Source organism: Homalodisca vitripennis, chromosome 4 (assembly GCF_021130785.1).
Source record: "Homalodisca vitripennis isolate AUS2020 chromosome 4, UT_GWSS_2.1, whole genome shotgun sequence".
Taxonomy (NCBI): domain Eukaryota; kingdom Metazoa; phylum Arthropoda; class Insecta; order Hemiptera; family Cicadellidae; genus Homalodisca; species Homalodisca vitripennis.
The window spans coordinates 132,113,659-132,130,229 of NC_060210.1; the positions used below are offsets into that span (position 1 = coordinate 132,113,659).

Below are 16,571 nucleotides of genomic sequence, written 5' to 3' on the forward strand. Positions count from 1 at the left end.
ATTAATAATATTCCAAATCAAATTGATATAAGTTGCTTTTTAAAAATATGATTATTCTGTAAGAATCATATTTTTCATGAGGTTATTTTATTTTATTATTTATAAGACAAGATTTTTATTTTCTTCTTCATTGTTTATTTATGTTGTTATAAGAAGTAACTATTTTTACTGGAATGATAAGAAAATGAGCAAGGGCTTGAGTATAACGAGTTTTATCCTAGTGCAGATCATCACATGACACACCAAACTTCACCAATATTAGCTAATCTCTGCTAACCATAACTTTCTTGGGATTCAAGGTATGATCAAATCATAAGGAATCGGCCCAAATATATTGTCATAAGTTAAAAATGTAACAACCTAAATTGTAGGAAATGTTTAATATGAAATGGAAAATTTTGTCATAGTTGCTAATATACTAACTATCCCAGACATTGATTCTGCATACAACCTCTTCTGTCAACATAGTAATAAACCATGTGAGCCCTTGTAAAGGAGAGATAAAGATGAAGAAGTATATTAGCTTTTACACTACTAGGGTACTAACCGTTCAGCACAGTATGATGATGAGAAGTGTTCCTATAACCTCTACAATCATGGAAGTCTCCAAAAAGTATTAGTCTTTCTTTTTAAAATGCATTTATATATAAAAGACAACCTACGTACACAATTTTGAGTGCTATTTTGTATGTGTTATGGGACAAACCTGTATAGTACCCTACTTGTAGACTACTAGACACAAAACAATTTCAAGAACACACTGAAGAGATAGACCCTTCAACATCCTTTCCATAAATTGAAGCTGGAGAACATCACACATTAAACAATAATCAAGACTTCTAGACAAATATTTGAATTGTTATACATTTTTCTTTGTTACACAATTGCTATTCTCAACTAATATGTAAAATAATGAAAATTGATCACATACTTTTTAATCTGCTATTTGTTATTTAATCAATGATTCAGAGGTTAAAACATGACACTGTTGGCAGTACACAGTTTGTTTGGATATCAACATTTTAGAGTAGATTAAACATTTATAAAACTAACAAAGAAAAACTATCAATGAATTTTATACTCAATCAATTAACTGTTTGGATACCGTCTAAAAAGTTTGGTTAGAGTGAGTATGTCTAAGTAAGTTTTCAATTTCCTAAAGGGAAATAAATTGTCGGTTACCATTTTCATGTAGTTGATCAAGCTGTAACCATGCTCCCAGCTGATTGTGTCCTGGCAGTCAAGGGCTCTCATTTGAATATCCTTGCTGAGATTGAGATGTCGGAGACCCCGAGCAAACAGAGCCACAGAGTCCGCGATCAGTGCGGTCTCTAGCTGGAAACAGTTTGAATAGAGAGACCGGCTAGTGGTGAGATTTTTTTGTTAAAGCATTAGATACTAATGCTACTAATATTTAATTATTATTATTATTGTTAAACCATACTAATATTTTAATGCTGAAATAGCTTAGTAGAAAGCCTTTAACACGTGTTATGTTTAATATATGTACTATAGGAGTTATATATGGGTTAGCACACAATTTCATTATGTAAAACAGGGACACCATGAACGTATTCTTTATAAATGGTATTTCCAAACAATCCTGGGATTATTGATAGTCACTGAAAGATCTTCCAATCTCTTGATCCATTTTAGATTTAAATTTAAAGATAAGAACCTGAAGTCTGAGAATGAAACTGTTTTTTTATAAGTACCTACCTTTAAAATTTCTTGAATTTCTCTTCAGTATTTCATGATATTTTCTTGAACAGCTCCAATGATTTCATTATAATTCTAAAGGAATTCCTTAGCTTTTCATTTAACAAACTTAAGATATAATGAATTATGGCATTTTACTGCAGTTCATTAAAATCCAAATAAAAGCAAACTCAGACAAAGAAAACTTTCTGCATGTAACATGGCATTTGTAAAGTGTAGCTGACTTTGACAGATGAATAACAACAAATATTTACTATATACTAATTAAAAGTAAAAAACGAGTTTTCAAGTCCAGTGGGGCATAACCCGGAAGATATTTTTTAAATAGGAATAGGCCTATATGTTAACAAGAAACCTTAAGAATGTATACAATTTCAGAACAATCAGTCTGGTAGTGAAACCACACATCCCCTTTCACACACCCAAAGTAGACAATTAGGAAGTGAGCACCCATGGTACCGAAACAGTACAGTCAGTGCCTTCTGCAGCCACAACGAACAACACTTGCATATGTTATATAAAGACACATACATGAGCCGGGGAGATAACTGTGCTTAAGACTTTGAACCGGCTCAGTACTTTTTACACAATTTAGTCACAAACATGTAGAGAGACCCCATGTACATGCATCTTTTATAGATATAAAAGATATTTATAACAGTAATTTTTCTCCAAGGAAAGAATAATCTAAGAATGCGGAACTGAAATTCTCTTAAATTAAAAATAACTATTGAGGACGAAAATGTGACTTTTTCCTAAAAAGTAATAAAATAAAATATAATTAAGTTACAAAGATTTATTTTGCTACTATATCAGTAAATAAATATATTGTTTTCTAGTTTTGTGAGTTAAATGTTAAATTAAAAATTAAACATATATTTTATTTAATAGTCAGGCTCATTCAGTCGGTGATTGACTCATCTAGGTTTTCTGTTCCATACCACATCAAAAACTTGTTCACACAAATAAAATTTTAAGATATTTTGACATTACTATGGCACCATTTTCAATCAACAAATGTTAAACCAAAACTGGCAGTACCATTAGCATGCATCCACTTACAAAGGTGAGTGGAGGAGAAGAAACTGTACAATAATACCATAGTCAAAAAGCTAGGAGTCTGTGATAAAGAAGCCATATTGATTGGTGACGTTGGTAGGTAATTGGTTGAACTTCAGCCAAACATCTTTTCATTGGATGTGAGTTTCCTCAGTAAGGTTTAAATATCTCAAAACATTGAGAGCATTAAATTGTCTACTGGCTTTATTTCTCTTTATGACTTTTTGAGAAATGGTGACAAATCATTCCTAACCACAGAGAATTTGAAGCTTGCTCAATGTATTCCTTGGGACAAAAATGTCTACACATTAGCTGGTAAATTGCTTTGTTAGAGATAAGCTACAACATATCCACTTAAAAGCACATTTTATCAATCTCTTAAGAGATCTATATAAGGTAGTACTGTATTAAGACTATATTGAGTGGGGTAAGACATTTATTTCTTCAGGGCATACATGTATATTTTAGGATTAATTTAGTCTCTTACAATAGTCATGTTGTTCTTGAGAATTAATATTTAACACACAAAGATGAAAAGTAACTTTGCGCCAAACAAACGGCTATTTCTCATTCCTATTCTATTTCTGAGTGTTAGTCTTCTATTTTCTCTGTGAAATTTGGTTACTGTGAGTTTCTCTCTAAGGTTCAGCCAAATCACTCACTTATTCACACTAGTAATTTGCAGTGTGGGGAACTAAAGAATTTCACACAGATCTAGTAACTCTACTAATAATACTCTTTGTGGGCAAGTAATAAAATACGTCACTGAAACAGTTTTATTTTTGGCCTTATAATTTAAAAACAAACTATATCCAGAATTTAAATGTTTAAACATTTATTATATGTTCTCTACTCACCTTCATAGGTGACTCACTAAAGTGAGTCAGGCTGCCTTTCTCTCCCGCCTCTTTTATTCTGAAATACGCAGTTGCCTCTCTCACTATCGGATCACTAGGATCGACCATTCGAATTCCTGTAATATTTGTGCCTCCATAAACAAAAGGTTCTAGGTTTTTCGTATGCATATCCTGAAAAAAATGTACAAGGGTTGTAACATTTACCATTTGGATTGTCTAAACAGTTGCTTTGTGTTCAGTTATCAGAAGCAATTTGATACAATGCTTTCACTGATTTTGATTATAATAAATTTGTATTAAGATAATGCAATTTTAAACTGAAAAAAGCCCATACAGTATTAATGTACAACATACTACCCTGCCCGTACCATGTCAGTGATGATGTAATTGTAGTCACTGCCCAGTAGACCGACTTGCATCGCTTGCAGAAGCACGTCAGGCAACTTGTCAGCAGCGCAGTCCAACACTATATTCTTTTCATTCACATGTTTTATTCTTCTTAATGTTTCCCTAAAAGAACACACACTTTTAGAAGCTCAATTCAATATAAATCCTATGTATTATTTATTTTTTATTATTAATTTTTGTCAATAAATTTAAATAAATTTTATAACATATTTAATAGTTTAGTAATGCCCTTTCTCCAAAGATCTGAAAAGCCTGATGATGTTGGGTAGAAGAGGCAGAGTTTTATGTGACTAGTATAATATTATACAGTATTAAAAAATGTTATGCTTTATATGACATCATCTGTGATTGCCCTAGACTTGTTAAACCTCATAAAATTCTGTCTCTTTATTTTAAATAAGAAACAGGCCTGACTGATTTGCCCATGAAAATGCTCAATTCTAAACTCTCAAAAGTGTTATGCTTGTTTGAGACACTGTTCCACAAACTTACCATATAAACAAGGTAAGAGTTAAATTAATCAGCATCAATTTATTTCTGTCCTTAAATTACTCTACTCAATTTACAGAGAAGTTTTAATTGTTTTAAACTGTAAAATCCATGTAGGGTGGCAAAAGTAACAATAGCATTCTTAATATTTGTTGGCATAGTGAAAATATATCTACTTCATTAATTATTACAATATACAATCCTCAATGTATACATTCTTCAAGACACCATGATAGAAATTACGTGAAAAATTTCAAAATTAATATAAGATAAAAACTACTTCCGAAAATTCAAAAATACCTATAGTTGTTCCCCTCATCCAGTTGCCTCACAGTGACTGGAAATCCTCTGTGATCGTAATAACTTAGAAGATCTTTCAGTTTGACAAGACCTTCACTCTGGTCAAATATAACTGTAAAACTTCCCCATTTAAAAGCTGTTACCAAGTCTGCAAGTGCCTGTAAAAGAAACATGGTTTCAATTGATCAACTTTCAGTATAATCGATTTTTTTTGTTCTTTATGTCCTTAACTTAAAAGGATCAAACTATGGAACAGTTAATTACCCTAATATGATAGAAAAAGATTTGGAAAGTAGTTTAAATTATCTCATCCTTTTAATTGCTCAAATAAATGTTTCACCACTATAACAAATATTTTGAAATTAAAACTTTTTGTTGCTCACTTTTTATTCTTTTTCTTACAAGTTATTGTTCTCAAATTATAATGTAGAGCTTGAAATGTTTTTAATCCAGAGAAGATAACAAATATTTTTATATTTTTCTTTCAAAAAGAGTAAACGTATGCTGGATAATGATTTATATAATCTATAGTGATGTGAGTGTGCTTTGTTAAAATATTGTAAATTCGTGGCTTAATTTACTAGGTACATTCATATACGAATATACTTAAAACTGTTAAAATTTCTAATATTATGAAACTTTCACTGCAATGAGAGAGGGGAGATAATCTCAATATTTCTCTAATTGCCTTCTTTCAACACGTGGACATTTTCTTTGCAATTTGAAGCAGAGCCACCCCAAATAATCATTGAGTAAGAGACGTATGACTCAAGTAAACAGTGATAGATGCTTTTTGTCAATTGAGTGATTTTGTATCTAGTCTTGTCAGACCAAATATGACACCCAGCTGCTCACCTGAATTAAAAACTGCTATGTTATTTTCACCAGGCCGAATGCCACCTGAAGACCAGGAGATGCATCCAAATTGCAGTATGTTTTTGTTTTTCATGTTTCAATTTTAAGCAATAATATAACATCCATCATCCTTGGCATTTTATAAAGTGGTGCAGTAACTTTATGATTGGTATTAATACTCTGCTTCTGTAAGCTGTGGTGGTTAGAGTGTTAAAAATTACTTCTGGTCAGAGCTAATGTTTAATATTAAAATTTGGAAGCATTCTAAATTTGTAGGATATTCAGTTTTACATACCAATTGTTAGGAATTCTGAAGAAAATTATTTGGGATTACTTATCTTTTTATTATTTAAGATTCCTCAACTTGGTTCTGATAAATTATATGAAAAACTCATGTTTTGTTTCCATCACAAAAGTTTGTTCCTTTTGTTACAATTATCGGTAAGTGAATAGCCTAAGTTTGTAATTTAAATTAAACGTGTCAACAGGCTTTGTTTGAAGCTTAGAGGGACGTTTTATGATTTTTTCTAAAGAATAATCAAATATTTTCAGCAAATTACAAAATAAAAATGCTGATTTATTGTAGCTGTATACAGCTTCAATATTTTCATGAAAATTTGAATATAAATCAAGTTAGAGCTGGAACTATATATTACCACCCTAAACTGTTAAACTATTTAATCTGATCAAATTATTTTAAGTGTTCAAATTTCAATTTATAAAGGAAATATTATTATTAATATCAAGCAATGTCTATGTTTATGAAAATAAAAGAGTATTGATTCAGACCTTAAACATTGAAATTTATTGTTTAAATCGGCAAATTAGACTAAAACAGTATATGAACTATCATTACGTATTATAATTTCTTAATTTAATTCATACCAGATTTTAGATATTGATAGTCTGCTACTCTAAAATGCAGTTATCAAAGTCTACTTTTGTACACATTGTCCTCAGCAAACAACACTCCTCTCTCTGAAATGGTTTGTATGTATTTTTGTGGGCTTTTGCTGGATTATAAAATTAGCATACTTCTTATCATGGGCTTTTCACTTTTTCTTCAGTGATGACTGTGAAAAGAGAGTAGCCACTATATTTCTTCATACAGTGTTCTATTTTTCCATTCTTAAAATTGTGCCACCAACATTTTGTTAAGATAACTTACAATACATAAATTGTGATTTTTTAAAATTTGCTCTATCTCCTGTAGATGCGAATCCCTTAAGGCTAAGCAAGGATTAACTTGAAGAAATCAAGAAACACAATACTAAACATACTAAAATCAAGTGTCACAACAGAAAATTAGTGTTTTAGAGGTCACCAAAACTTAAAATTTCTTTCTAGATTTCAGGCGAAAGATTTCATTCAATTGTTCTCCATTAAGTTAATTCGAGGTCATTCAACTCCTTGTTTTTTATTATAGTTTACATTTCGTGGCACTTTGCTAGGATCACATGATCCTTCTCCATAATATATTTTTCTATATTAAAAGGATATGCTTATCACTAAACTTGGTGTCTTCAAAGAACCTATTGTCAATCTTAAGAGCAGGCTGTTGTGTTGAAGTCTTGATTTCAGCCTTCATTTTAGATATAGTTTTATAAGATAAATGTAAACCTCAAACAATTTTACGCCTTTATTTTTCATCGAAGAATTATGGAGATACCTCATTTTTAAAGATGTAATGGTACAATGCGTAATCAAAGTTAAGCATTTAACCGCTTTTTATGTTTTCACAATTTTTTAGTTTTAAACTTTAACTAGGGTATGTAAAGAGTATTTAAATATTAACATGGTATTTACCAACTTTACAAGATAAACTAAAAAGGGTTTGGATGTTTATTAATCATACTTTTAAAATGAGACAAATATAAATTCTACTACCAATAAAGAGTTTAAAACTGTATGAGGTTTTTAACATTGATCTTAAGGAGGAAAATTAAAGGTCATTTTACTACAGCCGGCTATGAAAGCTGAACGCTGAACCTAAATTTACTAATTTCCCTCCCCCCTCCCCCTTATAAAACTCAACCATGGAAATAACTCAGGAAGGCTTAATTTTTACAGAGATTAATATTGTAAAAAGTAGAACATTTCATTTACCTTAGCGATCGATGAAGGGTGTGGGTAAAGATTGATGAGGCAGGAACCACGCCGCTGTCGGATGTCCCACCGCTGCTCCACGTGAGGTATCTCCTTGGTGTCACACACTGACTGGACATGATCTGTCGTGTCTGGAGACTGGGGACCAAACACTCCTGCCACCCCTTCACTTAGCAGTTCACACACTATAAATAAAACTTCTGATAGCTTGAACAATTGTGCTAAAAATGTTTCTGTTAGATTATTACCACTATTCTATTTGCTAACTACACTAATAATAATTATGTTCTTCAACATGAAACACAATCTAATATATCTATCTACTAGGCTCCTACAATGTCAGGCATTTCTTAGATTTCAGTACTCGCTCTACATAGGCAGAGAGAGTATTCCAAGTATGTCTGTTAGAGACAAGTTTTTGAACAATGGTGTCCTATGGTAATCTCAAGTCTCCTTCTTTCATTTTCCCACCTTCTGCAGAAGAAGAACAAAACCATAATCCATTTGGCGTCTTCGTGATCCGCATCTCCATAGAGACATTCTAACTTACCCATTTTAAATAAGTACGCTTGAAAGTTGCCATGACCGGTTAGAAATTGGGTCGGGTAGAAAAATGTTGATAGAATCACACTGTTCTTAGTTGTATAAAAGAAATCAATATGTAAATAGAAATAATCGTGAACAGTGTAAGCCAACGAATACAAAAATATAAATTATAAAATGACTAATGTTTAGCAGCAGAGATATGGCAGTAAATTTCTCCGACAACGTAAACAGGTGTCAGAAGTCTAATTCCCAAAATAGAAATATATTCAACAGTATTCCCGACGAATATTCATTAATTTTTAGAATACTTAGGCTCAGTTATTTCAAGAATATTGAATTAGAAATTAATGTTTTTAGAATATTACTTATTATGAAAACTAGACAAATAGACAAAATTTTTTAAGCTTATTACAAATTTAGTTCTCATGTCTAAGATAAAAAGTAAATACGGTATTTGCTAAATGACAAATCGAAGGAAATAGGTGATTAATTATTTATGTGTTTGACAAAGTAATTCCCAGTGACTTTTTTTTAACAATACAAAATCATGACAATTACAGTAACACTCATAAATTCTAAGGGAATTTCATTTCCACACCACTACGCCCCCGTTTGTCGACATTCCAATTTTCAAGACATTAACTGCTTCATTCTCAGGACAACAAACGTGAAATATGCTTAAGATATTTTTATTTTTGTAAAGGCTGTGGCCTTTTAAAGTCTAACCGGCAGTCTAATAAAGCTATCTTAAAACAAATTTAATATTTGTTGTCTTAATATTCAGTTCAAAAGGATGTACCAAATGAGACCCTCTTCCCATAAAAACATTCTACCTAAATTCAAGATGGTAAATTTTTAGATGGCTGATGCCACAGCTTCTATGAGTTTCAATGGTTCTCACCTACATGCTAGTATAAGTGCACAGTTTGACATCTATAGTGGTACCTCAACTTTTGCCGTACCCTGTCAGTTAGACTTATCAGATCGTAACTCCTACAAAAATAAAGATATCTTAAAACAAATTTCACATTTGTATTCCTGAGAATGAGGCAGGTCAAAATAATGTGTCACATTAAAAGCTTACTCAATAAAAAAATCTACCCAAATCCAAGATAGCCGCCAATGTTGCCATAGGGAGTGCCGATGGCCGAACGGTCTAAGACGTTGGACTTAGAGATAGTGCAGGTTCGAATCCTGTCTGTGGGGCTTGCACTTTTTATCAGTACCATCGACCTAGTACTGTATCGACTCTTCCCCTTATTCTGTTTGATAAGATCCTCGCACAGGACAGTAGCCCATGAGGACGGGCAGAATAAGGTATAAAAGGGGATCGGCTTCTCCTTTATTTAAAGAAAGCTCATACAAATGCCACCCACCTGGAGACACGCCATACCAGACGCCTTTATTTTTAGAATAGAACAGAATACTTTATGTTCCTGGGCATATTAAAATGTTTCCAACATAGCCACAATATATTAAAATACTACTTCTTTAAATAGTATCAACATACATACAATTATTTAAAGAAAATGATAAGACTGAATAACAGTCAACAAATTCTGATACGTTATAAAATTAACCATTTATAGAAAGGATTCAAACATGAATTTAAAAAGCTGATTGTCAGGGCAGTTTTTATAGTCAGGCAATTCATTAAATATTTGTGCCCTCAAATTACAGTAATGATTCTTGGAGAAGTTTTAATATATGTTTAGAAATTAATAAACTGTTTTGTTTCTTATATTACACTTGTGGGAACATTGTGGAAATAGGATTTTATAGTTGAAAACATAAATTGAAATAGAGTAGACAAAAAGGGAGGTCAAAATTAAGATTCTCCTTCAAAGAAATATCTTTCACAACTTTCTCTTCATCTGAGGTCGTCACCTACATCATGACTTTATAAGTTGAGAGTAGCATAAATTTGTCCCAAATATACAATTTTTAAAGTGTCTTTGTTTAAGAAATTTAATCAACGCCGAAGACAATAGAGCACCCTGGGAAGCCTAATTCAAACCTGATCAACTTAAGAATTCCACCTTAGGTTAGAATCTATTTTAATACTCAAGAACGATACGTTATCTGAATGTGCGAGAGAATCCCCATCGTAGTGCAATACCTCGTAAACTTATTCACCTAGTCAAGTTTCCTAATCTTAGTCTTATCGACAGTTAATTGGAGATTTTAAATTAAAAACCATGAATGAAGTTGGTCTAAGTTACTCCATACAATCCCTAAAAGAGATTCCAGAGAGCGTGGGTTCAAGACAACATAGTATCGTCAGTGTACTGAACAAGATTACCCTCAACACGATCTTCAAGTTATTTGACACTATTTTTTGTACTGATCAACTTTTTATAAAGGTAATCCACACCATAGATTACAATATTTTATTGTAATCTATGATCCACACCTTTGCCTTACTATGTATGCCTCACTAAAATACACAAATTAAACTAAAATATGGTTTAATTTTTCCCACAAAAACATAATTTTAGTAAATCTAGATTTCCAAAATCTACTAACTCGTGAAAAATATAAGTAACAAGAGTTTCAAACCTCCAATGAATGTTTATTTTCTTATCTTACTTTTTGGGTGTAAGCCTACTGTGCACTCTCATCGCGATTCCCTAATTAGGCCTACGTACATCTATTAATGAAAGTTCTTATTTTCTATTTTATCTTTATTTGCATAATAATTACACTTTTTCAGGATTAATATTGATCATAAATTAGATGGGTTAAAGAAATATTGGGTATTAATTTATACATTGAATAAATTGCGTCTAAATCACTACAGCAGTTTTGAGGATTTATTCTTTTTCAGAAACATTGAACAAATCTCAGTTTTAAAACTCGTATCTATATTTGGGTTTTGAGCCTATTTCTGTATAATTTTAAAATAACTCAAGTTATATTTTCATTTAAAATCGCGTATGGCAACAGTTTAATGTAAGATATACTAAATGTGGACACCACTCTGGCTATATATAGTATACAATATTAACACTTTGCTACCGAGTGGCGCAGTATCTAATGTTGGCACACACACACACACACACACACACACACACACACACACACACACACACACACACACACACACACACACACACACACACACACACACACACACACACACACACACACACACACACACACACACACACACACACACACACACACCACAGAGTGCCCTTGTGGCCATTGGTAGCGAACGTGTTAAGAAATTTAATTTATTTTCTGGTACACTTACAATAAATGTGATTCACGCATTACTGACACCTACACACATACTTCCCTTATTCTACTAAATACTCAATGCCGCACTATATACATATATACATTACAAATTAATATTTTTAGATTGGAAAGATAACATCACTCTAATCAAACTTTTATATAAATTTTATGAAAATATAATGAAGCGAGACTTTATATCACTGTTCTCTTTGGGTTAATAAAATAGTAAAGTCATTTTACTAAAAGAATTGTAACATTATTTTTGCTCATTTAACTTTTACACAATATACTGTATTAATTAGATTTAATTGTATAAGTTACTCACCTGCCTTAGAAACTTTAAAACTATCATATCGTGGAACTGTTTTCACTGCAGAAGTGTACACATTCATAGGCAGCCCAGCTGCTAAATTGTGTTCATTTAATCTTTGAACAGAATACCTGAACACCTTTTCTTTTTCAATTTCCGTATCTTCAAAAAGTCCACCTGTACAATACAAATAAAGTACAGAGGAAAGTAAAGGATATTCGAATAACACTTACTTTATACAGGGGGATCAACTCAAGATAGCTACCATTGGGATATCAAAAAGAATTCATTTTACAGCAAACTTTAGACGAACAGTGTACAGAATAGTACGGTACGGTTGAAGAAACGCGCATCAAAGTGACATTTTTCATAACAATCAACATGTCACGTTAGTTCGAGTTGTTAAATGACGTGGACAGGAGGGCGCATGCATGTATTTATGAAAATGAAGCTCAGTTTGAAAACCTGCTTTAATTCATCATAAATAATTACTTTAACAGAAATTTAAGAACATCTTTTGTCTAAAACAAAGTATTTGCAAAATTGCAACGGCTTTCATACATTAAATTGAAAAATATTGCTCTGTTCAGATCTTTTGTATGCTAATGATAAAACACACCTCTTTAATAACTATCGAAAAAAGACTCTCTGAAACTTTCAGCGCTCCTTGTGGTTAAACGGTCAAGGTTTTGTTATCACCAAGACAAGTCTTAGAATTGCTCACGTTAAACCCAAATCCGTTAAAAAATAAGGATTTCCATAAGAAATTTAAAAATAGTCCCCCATATTGGAAAATGACAACAGAATTTTAAAATTTCAACTACGTAATTGTAATGAGCATAAAAATAAAGCAACGTTTCTGAGATTTATTAATACTTTTTGAGATCCCAATGGTGGACATCTTGAACTGATCACCCTGTATGTAATAAAGTCAAGTTCTAAAGGTTTCATGCCAGTAGCTTCAAAAAGTTTAAATCTTAAATTCAGACAAAATTAAGAATCACAGCTGAGCGTATGCATCTAGTGAAAGAAAGCAGCCCGTGAGTAGGTTTAACCTCAATGCTGCCTTCGGGCTATCGAAGTTTTGTTGAATGCGAAAACATTGCATTCCCAATAGGCTGCTATCCTATGTAACGTGGCCTCGATGAGAATGCAGCGTCAGATGTCGGAAGCTGCACCATGCGGAAGCTGCACCATGCGGAAGCTGCATCATGCGGAAGGTGAACTGGAAGCTAAACTCAACATTCACACTATCTCATGCCTTCGATATCGTTTGGGAAGTCCTTGATGAGGAGTTACATATGATGAAAACTATTACACATTGGGATTGACAATAATTTTATGAAAGGATTGACATCGCTATCAACGAATTTATTAAACAAAACTGGCGTCAATCTGAGCCTTATTAAACCATCAATCCTTTCATTTTACCCGCTAATGAAAGATTCAAGCAGCTTTCGATATATGACAATATAAACGTATGACAGATTTAATTAAGCGTAACCTTGGTTCACACGCCAGCCACTGCGCTGCATCAAAAGTTTTCAAACTTAAAAATACATTTGTTAGATACAGTTTTGGCATATTGATCCGAGAGCTAATTTATTTTCCGAGCACACAACCTAATTATTCGTGCACTCAATAGAGGAAATCGAAAGAAATCGAACGTTAACAGTGCTAGTTTTCATGAGGTTCGAATAAAAGAATCAAAAGGATCGAACGATACCATTTTTACAGGTCATGTTTAAGCTGAACGCTTAAACTAACAGTAACAGTAACAGTAACAGTAACAGTAAACTAAATGAGTAAAACTAACAGTTATACTCGTCAATATAAGGTAGTTCAGTAACACTGACGAAATAAATAGCGAAGTTTGGCTATTATAACTTAAATTCTCTTTATCTCGTTGATTAACGAAGACGTGACTATTATTCAGGTGTCTTACAGTTGGTTATAAGTGTGTAAAGCTAGCAAACATGACATATAAAAATGTATCAATGGGTATTTTAAATTCTTTCGATGTCCTTCCATTAGACATCATACAAAACCAGTCGACTACCGATCGACTCCTTTCCCAAGTTAAACTTCTCTATCGACTTCTACAAAAATAGGTTATGTTCTTATACCGTCTAAATTGATTCTGGGACTACCCTACCAGGGTAGTTTGGGGTGGTCATTCTCTTCACAAATGCTTCAAGAATTAGAACATTAAACTTCACTGTTGGAGGTTTATTACTAAGCGATGTTGATATTGTTACCTACTGCCGAGCCTGGAGAGTCCTCGGTTTTGGATAGTTGTAGAACTTGAATTACCTCTTGGCTACGGAGCAACCGAATTATTGTTTTCACCATGGGTCAACATCTTCCTCCAGGAGAGTTCACTTCTGGCTGGCTTATAGATTCCAGTTGAACCTAAACTGCCATTTACCGATGTGTCTTTTAAATCTGGGCAACCCAATGTTCAGGAGCGGCACAATAATGACCGCAAACATCGAGATATTGAGGTAAAATGGTGGATAGATAGGTCTAGTCTACTGCAGAGGATGACTGTTGGAGTGAGTGGAGTCCCCTTAGTGTTTAAAACTGTCGCAAGTCCAAACATGAGGGAGCACCCTTTCCGCCCGCTCTGACTGAAAGAGGCTGGAACAGAGCCAACCTCCACATGTTCTAACATGCTATGACTGAGATGTAAAGTCCGCTATCCTTCCTCATGGGATCTCGACAGGAGGTGACATCTATTCCTAACCTTTCCCGTCCTGAAAATCCTATCACTCTTGTAGCAAGCGAAAAGGTCATCGTGGCTAAGTGCATTGAGAGAGTTTCTATATGTCAGAGTAATTAAATAGATATTACATACCAATATGTGAGTCACAACATAATAAGACGATACAGTGGAGTACCCAAGGACAGAACGAAACGAAAGTCTTAACAAACATGGAACATGCCAACTTCATCAATGTGTTACTATGTTATATTATAACACGTTGTATGATTGTACTCTGTTTATTTGTAGATCTGTTTATTCTGCGGTCTTCTCGTTGCAACTATGGTTACCCATAATGCAAGAGTAAATATGTTGAAATATTTTACTTTTAATTTTGACCTTTTAAAGTTCTTCCTTGGCAAAGAGGGACATACAAGTCAAGTTTAAAGTCTATGGGACATTTCTATCAAGAGTTACCGCACAGGGAACGACCAGATTGTAAAATGGCCGGGTAAATTACAAAATTGCAACAAATGGGAGCTGTAGCTGATGTAAATATATTTTTATTTGAAGTTAAACACCGAAAGTGGTTTCACGTCGCGGGCGGTCGTTGGCCGCAATGGGTGCCTCGGATCTTCCAAGGATTAGGCTCAACCCGAATTAGACACAGATAGATTTACATGAGTAGACCGTATCCCAGTGACTACAGCATCGATGTCACACTTATCCATTTCTTTTGAATAGAAATTTCAAAAAGTTCAGTTTCAAAGAAAACCATATTTGTCTCATCATGCCCTTAACCTTAGTAGTACCAAAACTGGTCGTAACAGCCTACGCCGGACTTAAGAATCCAAATTCATTTAACCCACATGTATTAACACCATAGCTTGCATTACTTCATCTATAAATTTATTATTTCGTAGTATAGAGCACAATAGCTAATATTTTAATTTTATAAATCCAGTATGGTTTAAGTGCTTAATGTAAACGACTCTTGTCATTTCATTTTTACATTTGAATTAATTTTCAGAAAATAATTAAATGCATTTCTTGGCTCAAGTAGGCTAAGCTTTAATTTTGAGTAAAATTCTATATACTATTAATTGTTTCATTATGATATAATAATAATGATTTAATAATAATATTTTAAAATGTATTGCGCACCCATCAGTACTCAAGGCCTTTTGAGCATGCTACGGTACAGACGAGTACAGTGCAGATTGCGTTCTTATGTAACCAAAGTGCACATTTAGGCCCGGAATGTATAAACATTCATACTTCTAAAATCTAAGTCTGAACATTTTTAGATTGGATTTAAGCCAATTTGAACTGAAAATTAATATTACTAAAATTATAGAGTTAATCATCACACAATTTAATCAATAAGTTATTATAAATCATGATCGATATAATTATAAAAATAATAAAATATTTATTTAATCTACGAAATTCATCGAAAAAAACTAAAATGATGGTAAACTCACCTAAACATATTTTACTAGGACTGTAGTACGCCAACGTGCACCCAAACAAGAGGAAAATGAACAACATTATAACATCACAGCTTACACAAATAACTAATGAGTCCTACTAAACATCTCACTCGGCTCAACAACTAGCACAAGAAAGTTAACTCATAGCGTACTTCGTGAATTGCAATACTGCAAACAAACAATTCAGTTTAAACAAATACTCGGCCAGTCGAGATTGTTTCCTTTCGGTGATAAACAAAACAGAGGCCGGTAAACGTCGTCGAGTCAACAATCACTCGGCAGTCCCACATCGGGGGCGACGGAACGCCTATTCTGGCACGGTTCCTCGGCCGAGGCATTCACGGACTCGGATTCGTCTTTTCATTCAACAATCGCGACCGACACCTTCCGGTGGTGTGTCAACGTGGGGAACAATGCCGATCACCCGAAGGCTGCCAAAGCCAACTAAAGGGCCAGAAATAGTGGTGAACGGCTGGGAAAGA

At 33.2% G+C, this 16,571-nt stretch overlaps 1 protein-coding gene across 1 annotated transcript in view; it reads right to left on the reverse strand.

Annotated features, from left to right (window-relative positions):
• LOC124360177 (glutamate receptor ionotropic, kainate 2-like) overlaps nt 1-16,571 on the reverse strand; it is a 28,623-nt gene extending 12,052 nt beyond the window's left edge. Inside the window, exons 1-7 of the mRNA XM_046813559.1 lie at nt 16,081-16,571; nt 11,908-12,069; nt 7,794-7,978; nt 4,833-4,990; nt 4,004-4,145; nt 3,636-3,806; nt 1,183-1,335 (exon numbers count right to left, since the gene is read on the reverse strand). Coding sequence (XP_046669515.1) covers nt 1,183-1,335; nt 3,636-3,806; nt 4,004-4,145; nt 4,833-4,990; nt 7,794-7,978; nt 11,908-12,069; nt 16,081-16,147 — 1,038 coding nt within the window. The 5' untranslated portion in view covers nt 16,148-16,571. The remainder of the gene's footprint in view (nt 1-1,182; nt 1,336-3,635; nt 3,807-4,003; nt 4,146-4,832; nt 4,991-7,793; nt 7,979-11,907; nt 12,070-16,080) is intronic.